At 53.9% G+C, this 22,672-nt stretch overlaps 1 protein-coding gene across 2 annotated transcripts in view; it reads right to left on the reverse strand.

Moving 5' to 3' along the window:
• The window catches only part of COL13A1 (collagen type XIII alpha 1 chain), a 145,683-nt gene that overhangs the window by 117,299 nt on the left and 5,712 nt on the right, over positions 1-22,672 (reverse strand). For both annotated transcript variants that reach the window (XM_045841982.1, XM_045841983.1), the window contains exon 2: positions 9,838-9,907. In XM_045841982.1, coding sequence (XP_045697938.1) covers positions 9,838-9,907 — 70 coding nt within the window. The remainder of the gene's footprint in view (positions 1-9,837; positions 9,908-22,672) is intronic.

Genomic DNA, 22,672 nt, shown 5'->3' on the forward strand with positions numbered 1-22,672 from the left:
ACCCCTCCCTGGGCAGGTTGAGTGGGTACTGCTGCCACATACCTCGCTACAGACAGCTCAGCCCTGCCCAGGACCACCTCCCTGTAGCGGGGAAGTCAGAGACATAAAATTCGATCCTGAACAAGATGAGACTATGGACAACAGACATGTAACTTATCTCATTGAATCCTCACCTCCAGCTCCTTCAGTTCACAGTGGCAGAGACAGGTACTCAGAAAAGTTTAGGACCCTACCGGGCTGTCAGCCCTCGGTGTCTGGTGGCTGCTCTCTCACCGTGGGGCCACACGGCCCTTGGAGCCCAACTCTGGAGGTGCTCAGAAGAAAGGGCTGCCAGCCATACCGGAGAGTCATGGGAGACATCACAGAGTTGGGGACACTGAGAAGGGCAGAGGAGGACAAAGGAGGCAGCACAGCGTGGGGAGGAGGTTGGGCGTCCGAGTCCAGCTGAACAGGGCGGGGCCCCTGGGTCCTGGTGGGGCTGGCACTGTTGCTGGCAGCCCGCAGGCGGCTGCAGGCCCCATTCGTGGGATCTAAGCTCCAAGCAATGACACATCCTTGTTGGTGGGGATTGCCAATTAGGTACGATAGCATCAGTCCTGAAGGGTTGTTTCAACGTGCTCTGATCCAACAGCACCATCTAATCAACTTCGTAATTGAAAAATGTTTTATCTTGAAATATTTTAGACACTGAAAGAGCTACAAAGTATATATATAAGAATACAATCTATTATTTGGCAATAAAAAAGAATGAAGTACTAGGACGTGCTCCAACACGATGACCCTGAGAACTAAATCCATAGGCACAGACAGGTGAACGGTTGCGGGGGGCTGGGGCTGGGGACGTGGCAGAGGAGTGCTGAAGGGTGTGGATTCCTTTCTGGGGTGGTGAAAATGCTCTGATTTTGATGATGGTTGGACAACTCTCTGAATATACTAGGAATCATCAAATTGTGTACTTTAATTGTGTACTTTGTATATGGAATTATACCTTAATGACGTTGTTACAAAATATAATGAATCTGGCACACTGGTCACCCAGCTTAACAGTTAGCAATATAGCTAGACCTCAGGGACCCCAATCTCTGCCTCACCCTTGCTTTTCACTGAATCTGACATCTATCACTCCCATGCATTTATGTGCTTATTGCTTATATTGGGTACACATATTCCCTGAACTTGTATCATGTTGTTCAATATGTTTCTAACTTTACATAAACAAATTGTATGTAAAAATTCTTTGTAATCTGCTTTTTTTCTCTCTCCATAGGATGAGATTCACCTGTAGTTTAGCTTAGTCTGGAGGTCAAGTTCATCTGTGCTGAGGGTGTCTGGTATTTCATTGATGGAAGTACCTCAGTTTAATATCCATACATCTCCCTTCTTCTGCTGACAAATATTTGGGTTTTCTTTTCCTTTTTTCAGAAATGCGCACAGTGCCACAGCGAACACCCCTTCCTCTCTCATGCATGTGTGACTGTTTCTCTGCGATGTGCCCGGGCGGGGGTGGCTCTGCTGGGGGCCATTCCACTCTCTACCAGATAGGTCCACATTGTTCTTGAAAGCCATTTCCCTTTCCCAGTGAGACAACAGGGGCCCAGAGGGAGAATGGTGACCTGCTGAGCCCCTCAGTGTCTGGGACTGATTCCCAGTCCAGGGCTTCTGGCCCCAGCACACTGCCTTTCCGGAACCCTCCATTTCCTTATTTTTATTTCTCTACAAATCCCAGTGACCACCCGGGCGGGTGTTATCAGAGCTGATCTAGGAGAAACACATTATCAGCAACGTCCAGGAGCGCTGAGGATCTGGAAGTGCTTTAAAGAGGAAATGGGGAAGAAATGATTAGCTTCAGCGGGTGCTCGGGGAGGCTCTAAAGTGCAGCGCGGAGGGCCTGCAGCGAAGAGGCACGTCCAGGGCCAGCCGTGGGCCTCTGCAGGCCTCCTCGCACTGGGCGCTGCCTCACGACCAGGGCCCTCTCCAGGGCCACAGCCCAGCCCTTCTTCTGGGGCGAGCAGTTGCCTGAAATAGGGCCACAGAGGCCACAGGATGTGCTTTCACATCGAGCCCAGGGTCCGAGCTTTACTGACTGGCTGTCTGACTTCTAAAGCACCCCACCCCCGCTCTGGGTCAGCTGCCGCTCCCTTCCCCTGCAGCCTCTCTGCTCCAACCACGTCACCAGCACACAGGCGTCATCAGGGCATCACAGGTGTCACTTTGCCGGCAGAGGGGAGGCCCGAAGGGGCAGCAGGCCACGTCAGGGATTCGACCCTTTGTCCTAAGTGTGATGGAAAGGGCTAAAGGGCTTTAACTAAGGTTATACATTACTTTTATTTCTTTTCTTTTTTGAAGATGTTATTTCTATTTTGAGAGAGGGGAACGAAGGGAGAAAGAGAGGGAGAGAAACATCAATGTGAGAAACATTGACCAGTCACCTCTCGCACACACCCCGACTGGGGACCAGGCCTGTGACCCAGGCGTGTGCCCTGACTGGGAACTGAACCAGTAACATTTTGCTTTGCCAGATGATGCCCAACAACCTGAGCCACGCTAGTCAGGGCTGTACATTAATCTTTTTTTTTTAGATTTTATTTATTTATTTTTAGAGAGGGAAGGGAGGGAGAGAGAGAGAGAGAGAGAGAGAGAGAGAGAGAGAGAGAGAGAGAGAAACATCAATGTGTGGTTGCTGGGGGCCATGGCCTGCAACCCAGGTATGTGGCCTGACTGGGAATCGAACTTGCGACACTTTGGTGCATTAATCTTAAAAAGACCACTTTGGCTTCTGGATGAAGGAGGGATTATAGGCCAGTTAGGGGTTACTGCAGGGACTAAGGTAAGAGATGGTGGCAGCCTGAACACAAGTGACAGTGGAGATGATGAAGGAGTCGGTGGAGTGGGGTCAGTGGGGCTCGGTGACTGATGGGATGTGAGGGCAAAGGTGGTGTCCAGGCTGACACCCAGGTTCCAGTCCAGGTGGGGGGCCTATGTGGTGATGGTGCTGGTCCCCAAGGTTGGGGATGTTGTAAAGGGGCCAGTTGTGGGACAAAAATGCTGGCTTCAGCCAGGTGCCATTTGAGGGTGGGTGGCCTGTGACACAACCATTGGAGACATCAAAGAGGCTGCCCAGTGTGTTTTGTAGGTGGTTTGTAGTTCTCCCTGGCCAGATACCCACAAAAGCTCCTCTCTGTGTAAGAGCCTCTTACAGAGCACTGCTGTTGGGTGCCTGTGGAATTGAAATCAAATGGTTTGTGATCGTGGCCAAGGAGAAACTTTGCAGGTGTATAGTTTGGTCTGTTTTCACTTCTTATTTGAAGACAAATGACTTGTCCCAGTAGGTGGCTTTGCTTGGATTATATGCTGAGCACATACCAGGCATTATGTTAACGTAGTAACCAAGCAGCAGAACTAAAGGAAAAGGCTCTAGTCAGAGCGAAGGGTGGGAGCAGCTGCAGGGATGCTGTAGGAGGCCGGGGGGTGGGGGGGTGGGAGGGGCGGGGCGTGGTGAAGAGTCCATCAGATAGAAACAGAACAAAGACATCAAATCTGCATGAATGAATGTGCACAGGCAAGACACCTGTGTACGGGCAGGGCAGGAGAGTAGCCCAATTTTACTGGAAAAAAAAAAAAAGAGTAGAGCATAGTGGGAGATTGGCCAGAGACTAGATGAGAGGGACAAAAGTGGGTTTCTTACTTCAGTGAGGGTGTGTACGAACACTAGGGAGCCATGGATGGTTTCTGAGCAGAAGAGTGGAATTGACAGGACCCAGCAACCGCCAGGGTGCAGGGGGTGAGGGAGAAGGAGGCACCAATGGTACCACTGCGGGCGGGTGCCTGGGCATCTGGGAGGTCAGATGGGCTCTGAGACTGCAAAGCCAGGAGGAAGAGGTGGGGGTGGGAAAGTGGGGAGATGAAGCTGACACAGAATGTGAAAGCCCCTCCCTCCGGCTGAAGCCAAACAACGGGGAAGTCTGAACTGAACAGGAGGGTCTCTTCCCAGGCTGGCCCTCGGGGATGCACTTGATGGAATCACCAGGAATGACTCAGAATTACCCCAATGATTGTTTGCACGTGGAGTTTCAGAGGTACCCGAAAACAGCATTTCTTTAGTTTAAATGTTCTCCGTGAAACATCCATTAGCTTTGTAATCCTTTTTCCTTTTTTTTAAATACTCACCTCAGGACATGATTCTATTGATTTTAGAGAGAGAGGAAAGGAGAGAGAGACAGAGTAGCATCAATGTGAGAGAGAAACACCAGTTGGCTGCCTCCCGTATGCGCCTCACCTGGGGACCAAACCTACAACCTAGACATATGCCCTGACCAGGAATCGAACCCTCACCCTTTCGCTGTGGGGATGATGCTCCAACTGAACCATGCGGGCAGGGCTGCAATCTTTTTCTTTATTAATGGCACCAAGGGACAATTTGTTCTGAATTCTCTCTTTTCTGGGTTAGCTGAGTCTGAAACAAGGAGAACCACAAAGAAAGGGGGAGGGGCTGGGGACTGTTCTGCGGCAGCCTGAGGGAGGAGACGGGGCTCTGGCCATAGGCCCTGCCCATGGAAACACAATGAGGCTGTCCTGGCAAAAGCTGGTGCCTAGGCAAACAGGGCAAGGCCAGACAAAGGAAGGACTTCAGGATGTGTGAACACCAGCGCTCACCACCTGTGGAAAATAACCAAGTCCCAAGAGGCACTTCCAAAGTGAACATAAATAGAAAAACATGAGAAAATAGAGCCTGTTCATAGAATCTCAGACTTTCGTTGCTGGAAGGGGTTTTCCCCTCTCTAAGCCATTGTCCGCATCACTGCTAATTATGGCTCTAGCATATGAATTGGATCAGATCCCATCCCCACTCCATGAACCTTCTCTGGTGCAACATCATCTCCTGTGGAATAAGAAAACCAGGGCCCAGGCATCACTGCCCATCACGAGGCACCCACGTCAGACAGCACTAGGTGGTCGCCACCTTTTTTGCTGCCCTGGGATGCAGTCTCAGAATGGAACTCAGTGCAGCCCATCGGGCCACCATTGCCAATCATTCATTCTCAGGGTGAAAACCCTCTGCTTCCCTTGGAATGGAGATTCTGGCCCTCTGCTGTCCTTTCCCACTTTTACTTCCCATCACTGCTTCTGTGCTCCAGCTTCCTCCAGCGGCCTGCCATTCCCCAGTAGACCTGCCCTTTTCTCACTCTTGGAGCCTTTGTCTGTGCAGGTGCCCAGCCTGGAACCCCGCTGTGCAAACTGCTCCCTGGCCCCTGCTCTCCCACTTTGCACAGTAATAAAGTTGCAACTGGGCATATGGCCACCCAGCCAAAAACACTGCCTGGCAGCCCTTGGACCTGGGCGGTAACCATGCGACTAAGTACTGGCCAATGGGATATGAGAAGTAATGTATGTCGGGTTATTTTTCTTCCAGTTTTGCTCTTAAGGGTTTAAGCAGGTACTTTCCTGGGCCCCTTCTTTTTCTCATGCTGGCCAGGGGACAGTGCAAGTGAGGAGCTAACAGGAGCCCAGAGATGAAAGCCACCAGATGACAATGGTAGAGCCACCCTCCTGTCCCTGGACCATCTGTCTGCAGCCTAAGGAAGAGACCGCCTGTCTCCCTTGTTGGAATCCCTGTATATGGAGCCTATTGTTATGGTGGCAGCTCTGTCTGTACCCTAACTCTATGCCCCTGCCTGCTTCCTCCTTCCTGACTGCCAGCCTCCAGTGCCACCTCCTCAGTGAAGTTTTCCCAGAGTCCCAAGTTCCTCTGGAACCCCTGGCACTTCATGTGCACCTCACATTAGCTCACCCTCAGCCAGGGGGTGGCCATGGCCTCTCCCACTAGCCTGGCTGGAGGCCACTTCTCTCCCCTCCTCCATCCTCTATGTCAGAGCTGGTAACGGTACTAATGCACAGACTGGGCCACCATGACCCTTACCCCGCTACTGTCATCCAGCCTCCTGGCCTGGTGGTCATTCTGTGACCCTGACCTACTCTCCCCCTTGGAGATGAAACCCAGAGTGTGAAGCACTCTGCTCTAGCAGCTCCGCCGGTCCTGGCTCCCTCCGTGTGCATAACCGTGGGCCATCCCTCACCCTGCCCAACCCACCCAGTCCCGGCGTGGCGGGCCTGAAGTAGCTATTTCCTTGCTGACCAGAGCCTATATTGTCCTGCTCCTCATTTGTTAGTAAGAACAGGGAAAGAGAATGGGAGAGTTTCCCTGATCTTTGTGTTCTTTTCAAGTGGCCTAGGAAGTCCCACGGTCTGTATATCTTTTCCCAGAGCCCTTCTCCTGTCCCTCCAGGCCATATGCTTTACAAACTGCCCACACCTATTCCTCTGAACTTCTGGCCACCGTGACCCTCCTAACAAGGCCCGACCTTTGGCATCCCGTCCCTGGCCTGCAGGCCCATCGCTCCTCTGGTGAACAGTGCATGCAGCTCAGAAGCAGGATACAGCCAGATTTCAGCCAGTACATGGCTATTTTGGGACAGGGAGGATCCTGGGAGGATGCTGGCAAGGTTAGAGAAGGAAGGGAAGGAGGTGGGTTTTCTGCCCACGATTATGTGTCCCAAGCCCTTTGGATGCTGCCCAGGGCCCAAGGCGGCCACAAGGAAGAACACACCCACCACAGGACTCCCACCTCGGCCCAGCCAGCCTCAGAGGCAAACTGGGGGCAGGCATGGGTTTGGGGCTCGAGGCTCCAATCTCAGCGGCCACAGTAGGCAGAAAGAGTGTATGTTATTTGTTGTGTCCTGACAGCTGTGCCTTCAGCATCAGGCAAGACTCAGAACAGTCGTGAAGTGGGGGGACATGCCAGAAACCAACCAGAGGGGTGAGGAAGAACACAAGAAAGAACCAATCACTCAGGAATGATTCTTGATGATCAACTATGGGACATTTCTTGAGCATCTACTATATAGGGGGCACAGTGTGAAACGCTGGAGAGACAAAAGAGAATAATGTTTTGACTCTGCATGGGGCACTCCATAATTGTCTAAATCCTTCTGCAAGTATCGGGAGCTTTAAAGTGCTTCATAAACTTTGACCCAGAGGAAATACCCAAAGATGCATGATGCAGGCGGAAGAGTGAGAGTGGTGTTTCACCCAGGAGTGTGGAGGTTCGCCAACATTTCAGGATGTCAGGACTCCACTCTGCCTGTTTGGAGAACGTATTCATCACTGTGCAGTGCTCAGAGCTATGCCTAGCACATAGTAGGTGCTCAATTAGGGGCAGCAGCAATAACTGCTATTATGCATAACAGGCGCACAGCCACATGGCCTACAGGCTTCAGTGCGAAGGTGGCAACTTCACTGCAGGCTGAGAAGCCTCTGGCTGGGCAGGACCCAGCCCATCCCCGCAGATGCATGTACTCCATGGTCTGTGGTCTGTGACGCCCCTGTGCAGCCCTTCCAGTCCTTCTCTGTCAGCTCCAGAAAGCTGGGAAGACATTTTCGTCTCCTTCCTATTTTGCCTCAATTTGGAGTCTCCTCTTTAAATTCTCTCAGTGTTAACTACCTGGCTCTGATCTATACTTCAGGCCAAACTGCCTTCTGGGGAATCCTCTAACACCCTGGACACCCTTTCCAGAAGCCCCTGCTCTCTCTCCTCCCATCTCGTGTGCAGCTCAGCCCCTGCTGGCAGCCGCTCCCACAGAGGACCTGCATCAGGCCCTTCTCTCTCCCGGCTGTGCCCCTTCACCCCAATGTGTCCCTCCTCCCCACCACCTCTGAGCTGCTCACGGCTTTCTGCTCCCCATCCAAGAGCCTTGAGTCCCACACAGACCCCCAGGAGGTAAGGAGAGATGACACACTCTTCCGAATCCTTCCTCCCTCCTGCCACACCCCGCCCTGTTGCCAGCCTCCCAGGACCTCCAGAGCCAGACTCTCCCAAGCACGAAGCTGCTGCCTATTGGTGGGGCACACCCTTGGACAGCGGGCGGTGCATGTGGAGCCCAAGTCAGGTAGGGACGAGAGAAGAGTAAGAGTCTGCTTTGCCACCGAGGTGCAGCCCACATTGTCCCCAGCATTCACACATGATGCTTGGTAAGGATTTCTGAGCACCTTCAAAGTGCAAGAGGATTTGAGGGGATAAAAATAATTGTGCTTACTGGGAATCAGGAAAGATGCTAAGTACTTCCCCAAATTATATCACTGAACCATCACCATATACCTGTAGGATAGGTGTTATCCCCTCGTTTCGCACGAGGCAGCAGAGGCAGAGAGAGGTTAGATAATTCTCTGGAGGTCACACAGCTGGCAAATGCCAGAGCTGAAACTCGAACCCCTGTCTTCCATGGCTCCACATCTCCTGCTCTCCAGCAGCACTGCACACTGCTGGCAAAAATCCAGTGGCCATCGACCAGAGTTACGGAGACAACAGACACGATGATCTGAAATGCGGGCTGCCCAGAAACCCTGACGCTCCCTGCGGTCGCTCTGCCCAGGCCCTGCCACCACCCTTGTCTTCATCTCATCTCATTAACCGGCATTCTTCTCCCCAAAGCTTTGCCCGATCCCAAGGCTCAATCTCTTGGGCCCCAAGTGAGGGAGGGGACTTCCCAGGGCTTCTGGACACCTTTTTAATTAACCCAGATGACCTTCCTCTGATGGGGGCCAGCTGAATCCCATCTCGATGTCACCATCTCCCATGGCAGCCCCCCTGAAGTGTGACTCCCACCTCAGTCCACTCATGCTCCAGCAGATGCAGCCTCTCCACTTCCCATCTGCTCAGCATCTGTTGGCTTCTCTTCCCCGTCTTGGGGACCACGGGCAAGGGCTACTAGGGCCCCTCGGCTCCCATGTCCACGGAGGGCCTGCCAGAGAGCCCACTTAGTGTCCTGCCAGTGCCACCTGCCCACAGCAGGTATTGAGGGGCCGCACTCTGAGCTGGCAGAGGTCCACAGCAGGGCAGAATCCTCTGTGATTACATGATTATTTTCTCCCCCAACCCTTTTTTGGGGGTGCTTCCTTCTTCATCTCCCAAAAGTATAGCCCATTCCAACTACCATGGTGACAATGAAACTTGCTCATCTGTTATTCTCATGCCTTAATATTAATGGTCAGAAACCTAGAAAAGTCCACTAACTTATCATTATTGTTAACTGTCGACAATGAAATTGAACCCAACATGCAGCACGGTGCCCAGCACAGAGCAGGCACTCAGCACACAGTGGCGACAAGGTGAACAGACCCGGCGAGGAGCAGCTCGTGCGACACAGAGGAAAGAGCACCACAAAGGTGCCCTCAGGGGGGACCCGGACCCGCCCACACAGGACTAGTTAACGGCAGAGGCAGAATCTGATTGGACTGGATAACTTGGTTACACCACATCACCTTTCAACCTTGAACTTGTGTGCAAGGGGCATTTGTGCAAATAGTCTAGATACCATACGCGCAAGCACCCTAAGCCACCTAGCAAGGGCGAGGAAGTTTTGCAGTTCATTCATTTTGGTGACAAACACCTTTGTACACTTACAATGTGTCAGAAGCTGGAGGCACAATAGTGATGGTGATGAACCTGGCCCCTGCCTCTTGGGCTTCTCTTCAATGCTGCATAATACATCAGAATTTGCAAAACATAGCCACACCCATTATCTTGTCTAATTCACAACTTGGTGCATATAGTGAAGGCCCATAAAAAAGTTTATGAATGAATGAATGAATGCTTGAATGAATGATGGATAGGGGACAAGTGGGTCAATCAGTGAGTAGATAAAAGGTAATATCACAGATATTGTCATTCCCATCTTTCAAGTGAAAGGTGATGCCCTGAGCAGGGTGCGGCCAGAGCACCACCATGGAGAGGGCCTCTGGTGGGTGTCCCCATCCTAGTCACCCATTCGCAGGGCTCCTTACCTGGTGGGCAATGACACCCTGGAGATGTCTTCAGGGCCTCCCGGCGTCTCCGAGAGTGGAGCTTCCATTTCTGCACAAGGAGACAGAGGAGAGGAGTCACTGGAAGGCCTAGGGCCGAGGCCTGGAAATCATCTATAGGCCGGTGGTGGTGGGGTGTGGGGCAGAGGGGCCATTTGAGGGCTGGCAGGTGGACTGTTCCTGCATCAAAGACTGGCCACTGGATGTCTGGGTAATAAGAAGCAGACAGAGAGGTCCCATCTAGGTAATCCCATTGTCTGATGTCTTCAGAGTGCTCTTAAAGAAATTACCCCCAATCACAGGACCCTTTAAACCAGTTGTGGCCTTCCTGCACTGCACGCTCATGGGCACAAAGACCTGATTTCTCCACTGTCTGCTCTTTGTTTTCTGACTAGGTCTGGGCTCCTGTTGGATCCCAGGGCAGGGACAGTGACTTCTGTTCTCCTGGAGTCCCTCACGGAGCCAGGTCTGAGAGGGGGTGGGGGTGGAGTTGGGCAGGTCCTCTGCCCCTTCATCAAACCTCTTCCTCAGCAGCTTGCATATCACTGAGCCAGTGCGGAAGGCCCCAAAGAGATGGTGACAAGTAGACTGGGACACCTCCTGCCCTCAAAGAGCTGCCATTTCCATGGTGGTAAATGGACAAGCACACGCCCAGGAGCAGCAGTGCCTGCCGAGGCTTACTCTGCCCAGCCGTGTGGTGCTGCTGGTGCCCCAGGCCTCAGAACCTCCGGGGCTGCGCCACACCCACTCGGAGGTTACAGGCCTGCCTCTGGGGCCAGAGAGCCCGGGTTCAAACACAGTTCTCAGACCTCGAGCTGATCAGTCTCTACCTCACTGAGTCACTGAGAGGGTCGAAAAGGCTGATGCATAGAAAGAAAAGGCGCTCAGTGTATGTTGGCTATAGTTGCACTCGTGTTACAGGTGAGGAACCTGGGGCACAGACAGGAGACTGTGCCCTGGCCAAGGTCAGGGGTGGAGGGAGGAGGGAGTGGAGGGAGGCTGGTTGGAGGGAGGCTGGGACTTAAACCCACATTCTCTGAAGCTAGTGCAGTGGTCAGAAGCCAGAAGCTGGTAGCCCCCAGGGCCAAACTGGCCCTTAGATGTACTTTAATTGGTTTCCACAGTTATCTTTTTCATTGAATTTGTGGCCAGTATTTTGAAGGGGCTGATTTTATATGCCCAACTGCACTTCTGATCTCTTGAAAAACTGGAAGATCTGGTCACATGGGGCCTGTACTACGGCTGGCCCTGGCTGACAATGTCTAGTGGTCTCTGACATGGAGGCTGGTTAGGATGCCACCTGTCCCCCATCAACATTTCTCCAGCACTTAACTGCCGTGTGGTTCTGCCACTCAGGGTGGGTCGTGAGAGAGGTGAAAAGAAGTCGAGTGGGAGGTGTGGTGGGATGTGGTGTCACCTCTGGCTTGGCGGTGGAGAGGACGGCAGGAAAGCTTCGTGATGGTTCTCAGCAGGCTCACGTCTGCTAAGCCCTGGTCTGTACTGGCTCTGAGCTGGGTGCTTTAATACAGGGACACACACCTATTGTTCACAAAACCTAACTCCAAGGCAAATTTAATTTGGTGGATCTGGGACAAGAACTCAGGCTTTTTGATGCAAAGTCCAACCCACCCTGCTGGAGAAATGGGTGCACAAGTGTCCCTGGGAGAGAGAGCGCAGTGACAGACAGGGTGAGGACTCTGAGGGCAGAAGGGGGCAGAGGGTCACAGCAGACAGGAAGGGGAGGGAGGGAGGAATGTCCCCAAGCAGAGCCCCTCACTCAGGAAGGAAGACTGGCACACAAACATTGTGGGTGGACATTGAGGTTCCGTCAGCGGTGCTCGCAGAATGGCCTCGGGGCACACAAGTGACCACCCAGGACAAAGTCTGGTGAGAGGCCCCGCGGTGCCCAGCTCACCAATGCCACTTTCTACTGGGGACTGTACCTGTTTACTTCCTTCCCACCGACAACCTTGGGCCCATAAGGGACTTATTTGTGGCTGTTCCTGGCACACAACAGGTGTGGGACAGAAGTCTGCTAAGCGACAAAGCCATTCAGTGACTGACAAGCCAAGGCCAGCTGAGTCTGCAGCGTTCTGGCTACAGGCTGCAGCCAGTAGGGTTGTCACTCACTCAACAACGACAGGACGCCAAGCACAGGTTGGGCCCCGGTGAGGAAGCCTGGGACCGAAGGCTGGAGTCTGTCAGTCCCTGAGCCAGCTGAGGGACACTGGTAGTCCGAGTCACGCATGGCAGCAGGGTGGAGAGGAGATAAGGGGAAGGATATGCGGGAGGAAGAATGGACAGGGCACAGGATGGACGTGGTAGGGGGAGAGGGTATGGTTCAGGCTCTGCTGTGGGCAGCCCAGATGGCCTCTGGGGACAGGACAGGGGCAAAAGCAGGCTTATTGGAAGACAGCAAGTTTGGCTTGGGACAAACTGAGTTTCAGGGTTGTCCCTGTGAAGCAGTCCAGGTGGGCAGGGCCACGTTTGGTTCTGGAGCTCAAGAAAGAAGCCAGGGGTAGAAAGGCAGATCTGGGAGCTAGAAGCACCTGTCAAAAGGGGAAGGAGGTGTCTGGCAGAGAGACAGGACACGGGCTTGATTCAGGGAGTGGGTGTGTTTTCTCGGTGTGCCCAGTGTATATTTATTAAACCCCAACATCACTGCACGCCTTCCAGAGCCTGGGCTTCACCCCCACCCACGAACCCTCTTCCGCAGCTCACTCATTCCAACACCTCGACCCCAGGGCTCCTTCCAGCCGGCAGGACTGGCCGTCTGCAGGTGGTTCTGCTGTCCCACTGTCCCTTGCCCACCACGTTTCATGTCCCCCCTTGCCCAGTCAGATTCTGTGGTCAGTGATTATAATCACTCTCCTGGCTACAGCCTGGGCTGCCACCCTTTCCCTTCAGCATGTTCTCCTGGCTAAGCCACAACACCAGCAGACTGAACGTCTCCACTGACCCCACGCAGGCACTCACGCAGCGAAATGAAGCTGGAGAGAGCACACAGCCTTGCTGACTGGCTTCGCTTTTTCTTTTTTTTAAAGATTTTATTTATTTACTTTTAGGAAGAGGGGAAGAGAGGGAGAAAGAGAAGGAGAGAAACATCAGTGTGAGAGAAACATCGCTTGGTTGCCTCTTCAACTAGGCACCTAACCCGCAACCCAGGCATGTGCCCTGACCAGGAATCGAACCAGAAACCTTTCAGTTCATAGGCCAGCACCCAACCCATGGAGCCGCACCGGGCAGGGCTGGCCTCACTTTAATATGTGGTCATTATCTCAGATGAAAGCACAGCAAGTGTGTTGTGATTCCCTAGCTCCTTCATCTTCCTGTCCTAGTAGTTCTTGCACCTGCTCTCCCCAAGCCCAACACTCGGTCTCCAACGTCACTGTCACCTGATGACCTTGAGAAAACAGAAGCAAGAAGAAGAGGCCCCCCAGAGGCTCCTGCCACCATGCGCACCCACCCACTGCACCTGTGCCCGCACTCTACCTTCTCCCCTCTTGCACGCCCATCTGTGTTCCCAGAGAAGGCCAACCTCTACCTGCTCGAGGGTCTTCCCCTCCGCCTGCTCCAGGGCACCTCGGCAGCAAGTCTCCCCCCACCTGCATCACCCATTTCCTCTTTGGGACTGGTCACTTACACACTCGTCAGTGAACGGTTTCTGGAGAGGGCCAGCTAGGAAATGTTTCAGGCCCCGAGAGCCATATGATCCCTGTCACAACCACTCACCTCCACGATGCCGGCGGAGAGCAGCTATAGACAGCTCCCAACGCCAGCGTGGCTGCGCTCCCACAGAACATGCAGCCTGAAAACCGGCTTCGAGTGGGGCCGAGCTGCCTGTGCCCACTTGGCTGTAAATCATCATGCAAGCACGCTCTCGCTCCTCCCATCGTAAAAAACAGGATAATGAAAGCCCTCTCTTGGCCGAGCAAATGTTGTTACTGTGGTTTGTGCAAATATAATTGGTGAAAATGTTGGTCTTTTTTAAAAAGCAGCAGCGATTGGATTTTGTTTGTTTGTTGGTCTTCATTTGTTTTTGGTTTTCAACCAAAATTTCTCTTATAATAGTCTGTTACAGAAAATTGCCACAGTAACTTAAAAGAAAGGGTGGGGAGATATATAACTTGCTAAAAAATTTAATAAAAATACTGAATGTGAAGAAAAACCCCTCCCTGATGAAGGGTGCGTCCCCCTGCTCTCTCCTGGACCACTTCTGTCGGCTCTTACCTTCCCTCCGCAGAGAGGTTCTCTGCGTGGTCACTGCTGACCTCCGTGTGGCCACCCGAGACCTTGGGGTAGCTGAGCCCAGTGGGTGGCCCTTACCTCATTTCAGCCCCTCACAGCAATTGCTCACTGGGGCTTCCGCTCGACACCCTGGCTTCCCTCACCCCAGGACACCTGTCTCCAGACCTGCCTGCCACCACTCGGTGCCCCTTCTTCGTGTCCCCTGCTGGTTCCCTCTCCCCGCCTGACTCCGCAATGGCGGGGACCCACAGGGCCTGGCCTCGCCTCCTTTCCTTCTGTGCTGGCCCCTGGGGCTCTCACCAGTCTCGGGGCTTTGACACACATATGTGTGGAGATGCCCCGCACTTTGTACCTCTCGCCCGGACCTTCCTCAGGAGCTCCAGATGAATCTACCCACTTGACATCTCCATCGATGGGCCTCCCTCGATTAGCTCTGCAAAACTGAGCTCCTCTTACTCTGTCCCCTCCCCCCAGGCCTGCCTGCCCTCATCACAGGTAATGGCACCTGCATCCTGCCCGTTGTTCAAAACCTTGACTTCATCGGCGATGTCTCTTTCTCTCGCACTCTGCACCCATCCAGTCAGCCACTCCTGTTCTCTACCTTCCAGACAGATCCAGGATTGGACCCCACTCCCACCGCTACTCCTGGGCCAAGCCTCATCATCTGTGGCTTGATGGCTGTGATCCCCTTCGAATGAATCCCCTGCCTCTGTCCTTGCCCTGCAGACCACTCAGTGTGGCAGCCAGGGTGACCTCACAGGTCCCCTTGATGTGCCTGCACGCGCCAGGGTCCCTCCTTGCCTCAGGGCCCCTGCTCGTGCTGCCCTCTCTGCCTGGGGTGTCCTCCTCCTAGGCCGCCAGGATCAGTCTCAGTGAGGCCTTCCCTGTCCCTGGTGCCCTCCTGCAATACACTTTCTGCCTCTCCTCCCCGTTTTATTTTCTCCTTAGGATTTTGCTGTTGCCTTAATTGTTTTGCTTAAGTCTGCCCCCACTACTCCAAAGTAAGCACCATAAGAGCATGGGTATTTTGGTCTGTTTCATTCACTGCCATATCCCCAAGTGCCGAGGACACGGCCTGGCATGTGGTAAATGCTCAATAAATATTGGTTGCTTACAAAACAAGAGATTTCACATAAAGGTCTAGATTTCCGATCTCTTGTACAATAGGAGGATCTGGCAACCCTGGGCCATGGTTACAGTCAGGTGGTACTGAGTGGGAGCTGCCCCTTTCGGATGGGCATGTGCTGTCCAGGTCACCACAGGGCACTCACCCTGGCCAGCTTCCCTACTTAGGTCACCACCTTGGCTCCCTTGGGCACCTGAATTTGAGTGTGAGACCCCCTGAAAGGAAATGCCCAGGCTGAGGCGCAGGGGCAGGTAGAAAACGTCTTGAGGTCCTGGGGTGGACCCCCAGCCGTCTGGGACAGAGAAATCTTCCTGCTCTGCCCCTATGGGCGGCCAGGGCCTCCTGGAATGCCCCACGTGGCCACAGCTGAAACATCACCCGCCTGGTCATCGCAGCTATTAAAATGCCTGTATCAGTATCAAAGGGAAAATGCCAAGTGGCTACTCACTCCCCCCAAAGAATGCAGCTCCCTCCAGGCCTTGGGTTTAGGGGCCACTCCCTCCCTATGCTCAGCCCTGGGTTCTTAAAGGGCTCAGGTTCAACCTGGACCTCTGTGACATGTGGGTGGGTCCAGGTTGTGATGTGGGTGCTGGGAGCCCAACACAGAGGCCAGGTGAGCTCTGCACTCCATAGGCGTGGCCTTGATCCTGGTACTTGCCCCTGGAGGAATCTGCAAAATGGGGTTATTAGTAATGTTGCTGTGGAAAGTACCTTGGAAACCATGAAGCACTTACCATGTGAAATTATTAAATGAGTAATACTACTAATAACAGCTACACATACTGAGTGGTATATACCAGGTACTGTGCTAAGTGCTTTAGATGAAATGGTCATTGAATAAAATTAATGTTTGATATTATTGGTGTATGACTCTTGTTAGAACCCGCCTGCTGGAGTCTGTGGTGGGATTCTATTCCGGGTTAGCACAGATGGCCCCCAAACCGATGAAGCATCCACCTCACGTGGGGCTTGGCAGTGTTGACATGGCTTGAGGTACCTTTGGGAGGGTCAGGTCCTCCGGGTCCAGCCCCCGCTCTCCCGCTAACTGCGTATTAAGCAAAAGATATAACTGCTCTGGACCTCAGTCTCCTCCTCCATAAACTGGGGTTAGTATTAGTTATCCGCCGGCTGACCCGGGGCAGTTGGAGGGGTAAAGTGGGATGAGCTCAGAAGAGAAAAAGAGGTGCCTGGACATGAAGAGGGGTGAGCACCTGCCGTGCCAGCTCGTTTTGCTCAGTGGCCAGGTGAGGCCGGCCTGGCCTCGGTGCTGCTGCGGGCGTGTGGGCATGTGGTCAAGTTTGCTGCCATGCCCCTCCCCTCTGGGGCAACTCAGACCCCCTCTGGCTGCGGAAAGGAAGGTGAGCGAGGCTTCCACCTGCAAGCCTGCCTCCTGGCCCTGAGAACTAGAAGTTGAAAGGAGAAGGTGCCCATTGAAATGACCACACTGGGCAAAGCTCCGGCCCCTGCTTCAGTGTCTGATTACATGGCCTGGCATAGAGTGGGTGCCTGATCCCATTTGCTAGAGCCCTTTCGTTGCCCTGCGCCAGACTGTTACTGGGCCAGCACCCCGCTGGAAGCTGAGCTGGCCTTTGAGGGCAGGTCCCGGTCTGGTGTGTCTGATCCACACTTGAACCAAATCACTTGCTTTGAGGTCTGCCTACCAGGACCTGTCCTTGTGATTCCAGGAGGACATGAGCTTTGGGCTTGGCTTCAGGAGAATCTGGATAGAAGGGGAGCAGGAGAGCATTCCAACTAGGAGCAAAGGCACAGAGACAGGATGGGGGCTGTTCTGTACTGGCTCCGCGGGCCTAATCCCAGGGACCGCAGGATATGACGGCCCACAGACCGGGTTTGTTAGGAAGTCAGCCCCAGTTCGGCTGCATGCCCTGGGGCACAGGCAGCTCAGCAGGGTGAAATCAAAGTGGAGGAAATCTAGACACTAGACACCCGACCCACACCCACCAGAACTGGACTTGCCTGGTCTGCCTGGGGCAGGGGGTGGCTGTGTGCTGGGGCACTGGAGGGGGTGGCATGGGGGTGTGTGCCTTAGGAACTGCCTTCTCCCTCCCTCCACAGCTCTCTTTGTGCAGTGGATTTGGCGCTTGATCACAGGCTCCCGGGGCCAAAAAACAGGGGCCCGAGGGTCCTCCGGATGCCCTCGCCTCTGCCTCTCTGCTTCACCAGAACCACAGGCAGATGTGCCCCAGGCACTGCAGATCAGAAAAAGTCAAGGGAAGGAAATGCATGGTCCTGTGGGAGTTTTTCAGCCTCTGCAGGAGGAAGTCCTTTCTTCCAGCTAACCTGAAGTTCTGTTACTACTTCAGGCAAGTCAAGGAACTGGGCTCTAGAACTATGTGGATATAGGTAGGAGCTAGGTTAGCATGGGGCCCAGGAGTTCGAGAGCTTCATGGGGGTTGGGGGTCATCTGTGGGCCGGCAGCAGGATGAAGCAGGGGTCCCCTGCGACAGAGTGGGAAGGGCCTGGGGTGAGAATGCTGGGATGGAAGCCAGGTGCCCTTTCTTTCCTCCCCTCCCTTTCACAAATGGGTACTGAGCATCGGTATGAGCCAGAGCCACGCAAAGGGCTGGGAACACAAGCCTGGCAGAGCACACCTTCCGGCTGCCCTCACGGAGCTCACCCTCTGGGGAGGGCACACGATGCACCCACTGCCATCAGAGTCACATCTGGAAGGGGCGAGGTGCTGAGTGCCTTCCTGTGACACGGACTAGGCAGGCTCATCCTGGGGATGTGACAGCTGGGCTGAGAGGGAGGATGAGCAGCACCGACCAGCTGAGGGGCGCGGGTACAGGGGGACCGCTGAGACCTGGCACAACAATGTGCTTCCTACAAAGCAGGCAGCGACTTGCATGTACGAATTCATTCAGCACTTACAACAACGCTGTCATGAACGAGGAAGCTGAGACAGAGAGAGGTGAACTGGCTGTGTGATGGCACACAGCCAAGAAGGGCGGAGGCAGGACTTGAACCAGGGAACCTAGCTCAGAGCCTGAGTCCCTCCATGGTGGTGCTGCAGGGAGGCTGGGCTCTTTCAGAGGATTGCAATATCACAACCCTATTACTGGCCTGCTGGGCACCACTCAGAACACTTCTTTTAACTTGTTTAATCCTAAAAACAACACATAAGAAGGAGGTCCTCTTATCATCACCCCCATCTTACAGAGGTATAACCCAAAGTACTGACCGGTTAAATAACTTGTCCAATGTCACACCACCAGTAATTAGCAGAGCTGGACTTGAACTCAGAACTCTGGCTCCAGAGCCTGTGCTCTTAGCCATGACAGGGTGCAGCCTAGTGGCCAGACTCTGAAAGTGAGGGGAGGTGAGTCACAAGGCTGGGGAGGGTGGCAAGGGCCAGGTGCTATGGCCTCGTGGACCACATTAATAAACTTTAGTTTCTTGCTCGAGAGCAACAGGAAGTCATTGAAGAGCTGTAATCAGGGAAATGTGGTGATTGTATTGAGAGTTTTTTAAGATCTCCCCCCGGCCCCGCCTTCCGGGTGGGTGATGAAAGGGCGGGCAGATCGAACGGGTACAGATAAGTTAGGAAGCTCCTGCTGCCCCCGGCAGAGCCCAGGGAAGCACAGTGGGGAAGGGTGGGCAGTGAGGAGAGAAGAGGACAGGTCTGCGGGAGGCTGAGGGGCTGGCTCCTGGGCTGGGCGCATGGGAAGCCAGTGCTGCAGTCACTGACGACGGGGTGTGGGGAGGGCTGGACTTCCTGTTCGGTTTAGACACATTGAGTTTGAGTCACTTTCAAGACATGCTGGTAGAGTGGGATGGCTGGTACGGAGATGGCTCTGGAGCGCTGATGAGACGAAGAACACACATGACATTAGAGCCAGGGCTGTCCAATAATAATGGAATAGTCACCTGCATATGGCAATGAGCTCCCCATCACTGAGAGTATGTGAGCCTGAGAACCAGAAATGTTGTGGGAGGTTCCTGGTATAGGGCATAGCCCCCTTCCTTCCAACGCTCTGATAATATGGAGTGAGGAGAGGCTGGAGGTGGCAGGACCACCCTCTGACCTCCCCTGTCACCGAGTCTCCTCCTACGCCCAGGAAACCTGAAGTGCCAACACAGAGAAGTGGACTGAGGCTGCTCCTGGAAAATCCCCAACTAATGCCCCTTCAATCAGCCCCTTATCCCTAGAGGTCACCCTTCATGTCCTGTTCTACAGGCCACCTTGTCAGAGCATGACCCGATACAGAAAACTCCCAGTGACAGCTGAAGAGGCACCTTCACAAGGCATCTACTGCGTACCGGGCGACTGCAGGCGCAAAGCTCCTTGGACGGCAGGATGCCAGGCCTGGGGGCAGCCAGGCCTTTCCAGTGCACCTTACACAACAGGTAGCAGTGAGCTCCCTGGAGGGAGACTGGGGTGGGCAGGGAGCCTTCCTCGGTAGGAAACGCCTGAGCAAAGGAAAGGCCGAGGAAGGAGTGCCTACGGGGGTCAGGGAGACCAGTGAGGCTGGGGGCAGGCAGGGGCGGTGCGGAGAGGAAGGGGCACTGAAGAGGTAGCAGAGGAGGCCCAGCCCATGTGGACTCTGGCCATGGGAGGAGGGCTGCTGGCACACCCACAGTGGCCTCCAGGAAGGGAGACAGGGCCCAGTGTCCCTCTGGAAGGCCGCACCCAGCCTCACAGGAGGGCAGTTCCGCCCCTTTGTGCTGGGCTTGCGCTCACCCTCTGAGGGTCCAGAGGAGCCCCTGCTGCCAGCAGCCCCATCCCTGTGCCCTTTGGTCATAGAGAGTTTTCTTCACGGAGGCCACCCCCCAGGGCACGCGGCAGGCCGCTGGGACAGCGGGAGTGTCGGCGTGGAACGGCTGCTGGGGTCTGTCTGCTGGCAGGCCAGATGACACCCTGAGAGCCTGGGACCCAGCCTGCACAGCCCTCCCAGATCTTCCCCAGACCCGGCCTCAGTTTCTCTGGGGAAGCCTGCTGACTTCCTTTACTTACTGAGGACTCAGCAAGTTGCTTCTGGGAGGGCAGAATCCAACCAAGAGATGTGGGAGAAGAATTCCTGAGGCTTCTCCTAAAACTTCCTTTCTTCTGGATGGCAAACCCTCAGTTGATTTTATTTTTTTAAAATAAAAACAACAAACCAAAAAATCAAAACCAACCCTCGCCGCCCCCCCAAAAATAACCTACTGTTCGAATCTCCCAGACTTTCATGCTGCATACAGCACGGTAGTGCTTTTATCGACATTTCATTGTGACCCTCATGTCAGTCACCATGAGGCCCTCGAGCACTGCCTGGGACCCAGGTGAGGGGTCTAGGTAGGATTTCGCAGAATACCCCAGGCACGGGGCACAGGGAGTTCTGTGCGTGTGTGTGTGTGTGTGTGTGTGTGTGTGTGTGTGTGTGTAGGGCATTGCCTGCCACAAAGCCGGTGATCACCCTATGCCCAGGGCCTCCCCATGGGGATTCACACCAAGGTTTTGGAAAGTGGGTCAGCTTGGTGTTCTTTAAAGCACCCAGGTGGCACTACATAGCTAGCCTGTCACCAGTTCAGAGCAGGCTTTGAGGATGTGTAAATATGATGAGAAGGAGGCAGGAATAACTTTAAAAAAGTGTAGTTACTATAGAACTTTCACCCTTATCTTGCACCAAAAAGGGGCATTCAGGCAGCTGCATAGACACACACACACACACACACACACACACACACACACACACACGTTATATAGTAAGGCAGCAGGTGGTAAGAGGGAAAAAGACTGGTGGGGCAGGGGGACCGCGCAGAACCGGGAGCCGGGCTACACAAAGACTGCTGCCCGGAGGATGGCGCCACACCATGCGGGGAGCCCAGGTTTGGCGCTAAGCTTCCCAGAGGACAATCCAGTGTCCAAGAGACGAGAGCCAGTCCATCCCTCCTGGGAAGTCCAAGCTTTCTGGAAACCAAGGCTGGCGACAACAAATGGCATCCTCCGTGTCATTCTCACAACAAAGGTGGTATTGTGTCGGTTCAGTAAATGCCACCTCTGTGGGAGCTGAACTGAAGGGAACAGGTCCCCAGCCCCTGGCCTGTGTGACCTGCCTTAGTGGGGTATGGTGCCTCATGCAGGTGGTGTGTGCCAGTGGCTCAGAACGCCGGCTTTGGGGTCAGACTGCCTGGACTCAAGGCTTGGCTCTGCTATTTACTAGCTGTGTGACCTTGAGAAAGTTACTTAACGTCTCTGGGCCTCCGTTTTCTCTGCTGTAAGAAGGGAATAGTAAAAATATAACCACTTCATAGACCATTGTGAGAATTAAATGAATGAATAGATGTATAGCTATTTATACAGTACTCAGTAGATATTAGCTATTAATAAAATCTGTGAGCCTGGGGGCACAACCCCATCTTATCTCTTCCGGCCGTGAGGGAGGTCGTGATGCTGCTATCCACTGAATGACTTTATTTAATCCTGCAACAGCCCTGGGAGGAGGATGCTGTCATCCCCATTTCTTTTGGATCAAGATGCTGAGGCTGGGTCACACAACTAGTTAGGTCCCCGTGGCATTGAATGCTGGGGCTTTGCCCACTTCACTGTTCTGCCCCCACCAAAACATGCCAGTCAGGCAGCCTGGGAGGGTGAGGAGAAGCTACAGACCCTCAAAAGTAGGTGATGGGAGGGGCTGGGTGCTCCCAGCTGGTCTGTCTGGATGGAAACACACTGCACTGACTAAACCATCCCCACTCTCCCAGCCAGGGCCAGGGGTGCAGCCCTGACTCAGGAGTTGAACATTCCACCCTCTGCTGGTGGCTGCGAGACACCCACCTCCAGGGCACTGTCTCCCCAGCAAGTGCTGAGCATGCAGGTGGGTCTAGGTGTGGGGCTGTGGGGAGGGCAGTGGACTGAGACAGCTTCAGCAGGGAGCCTGTGAGCCAGCAGCTGATTGGTAAGGGCTGCCTATTACATGCCAAGTCCCTGGCTAGACCCCATCAAAGACCCCAAGACTAGGGAGCCCTCTCCCTGCCACCGGGTTGGGCGTGATCGAATGGAGAGACAAGACATTTAAAGGCAGTAGAGAGGAGGGCAAACTGCACAATGTGTTTGAGGCCGAGCCACGGATGGCAAATAGATTTTACCTTGGCCTTTGACCAGAAGTGGCAGCCTGGTGTACCGTGTTGAGAAGGATTCTGAGGCCCATCTAGGTTCCCTGGGAGTGTACTGAGCGATGAGGCATGGCCGCTGAGGTTCTGGGGTAAGAGAAGTCCACACGTGCCGTGTCTCACCTATTTTCCTTCTCTGAGCTAGCTGTCTGGTGTGGCCAGGAAGGTCCACGGGAAGTCGAAGCAGGGAGGGAGCCCCGTTGGGCTGGGGTTCTTTGGTAAGGGTTTCCAGAGCGCATCGGGGCAAGTCGAGAGTAAGGGGAAGAGCCATCTTTCCAAGAGTGTCGAATGTGGAACTATGCTTAAGGCAGGTGGCATTTTGTTTCAGAT

The sequence above is a fragment of the Phyllostomus hastatus genome, unplaced genomic scaffold (genome assembly GCF_019186645.2).
Source record: "Phyllostomus hastatus isolate PE091 unplaced genomic scaffold, TTU_PhHast_1.1 phas_contig_38, whole genome shotgun sequence".
NCBI classification, from domain to species: domain Eukaryota; kingdom Metazoa; phylum Chordata; class Mammalia; order Chiroptera; family Phyllostomidae; genus Phyllostomus; species Phyllostomus hastatus.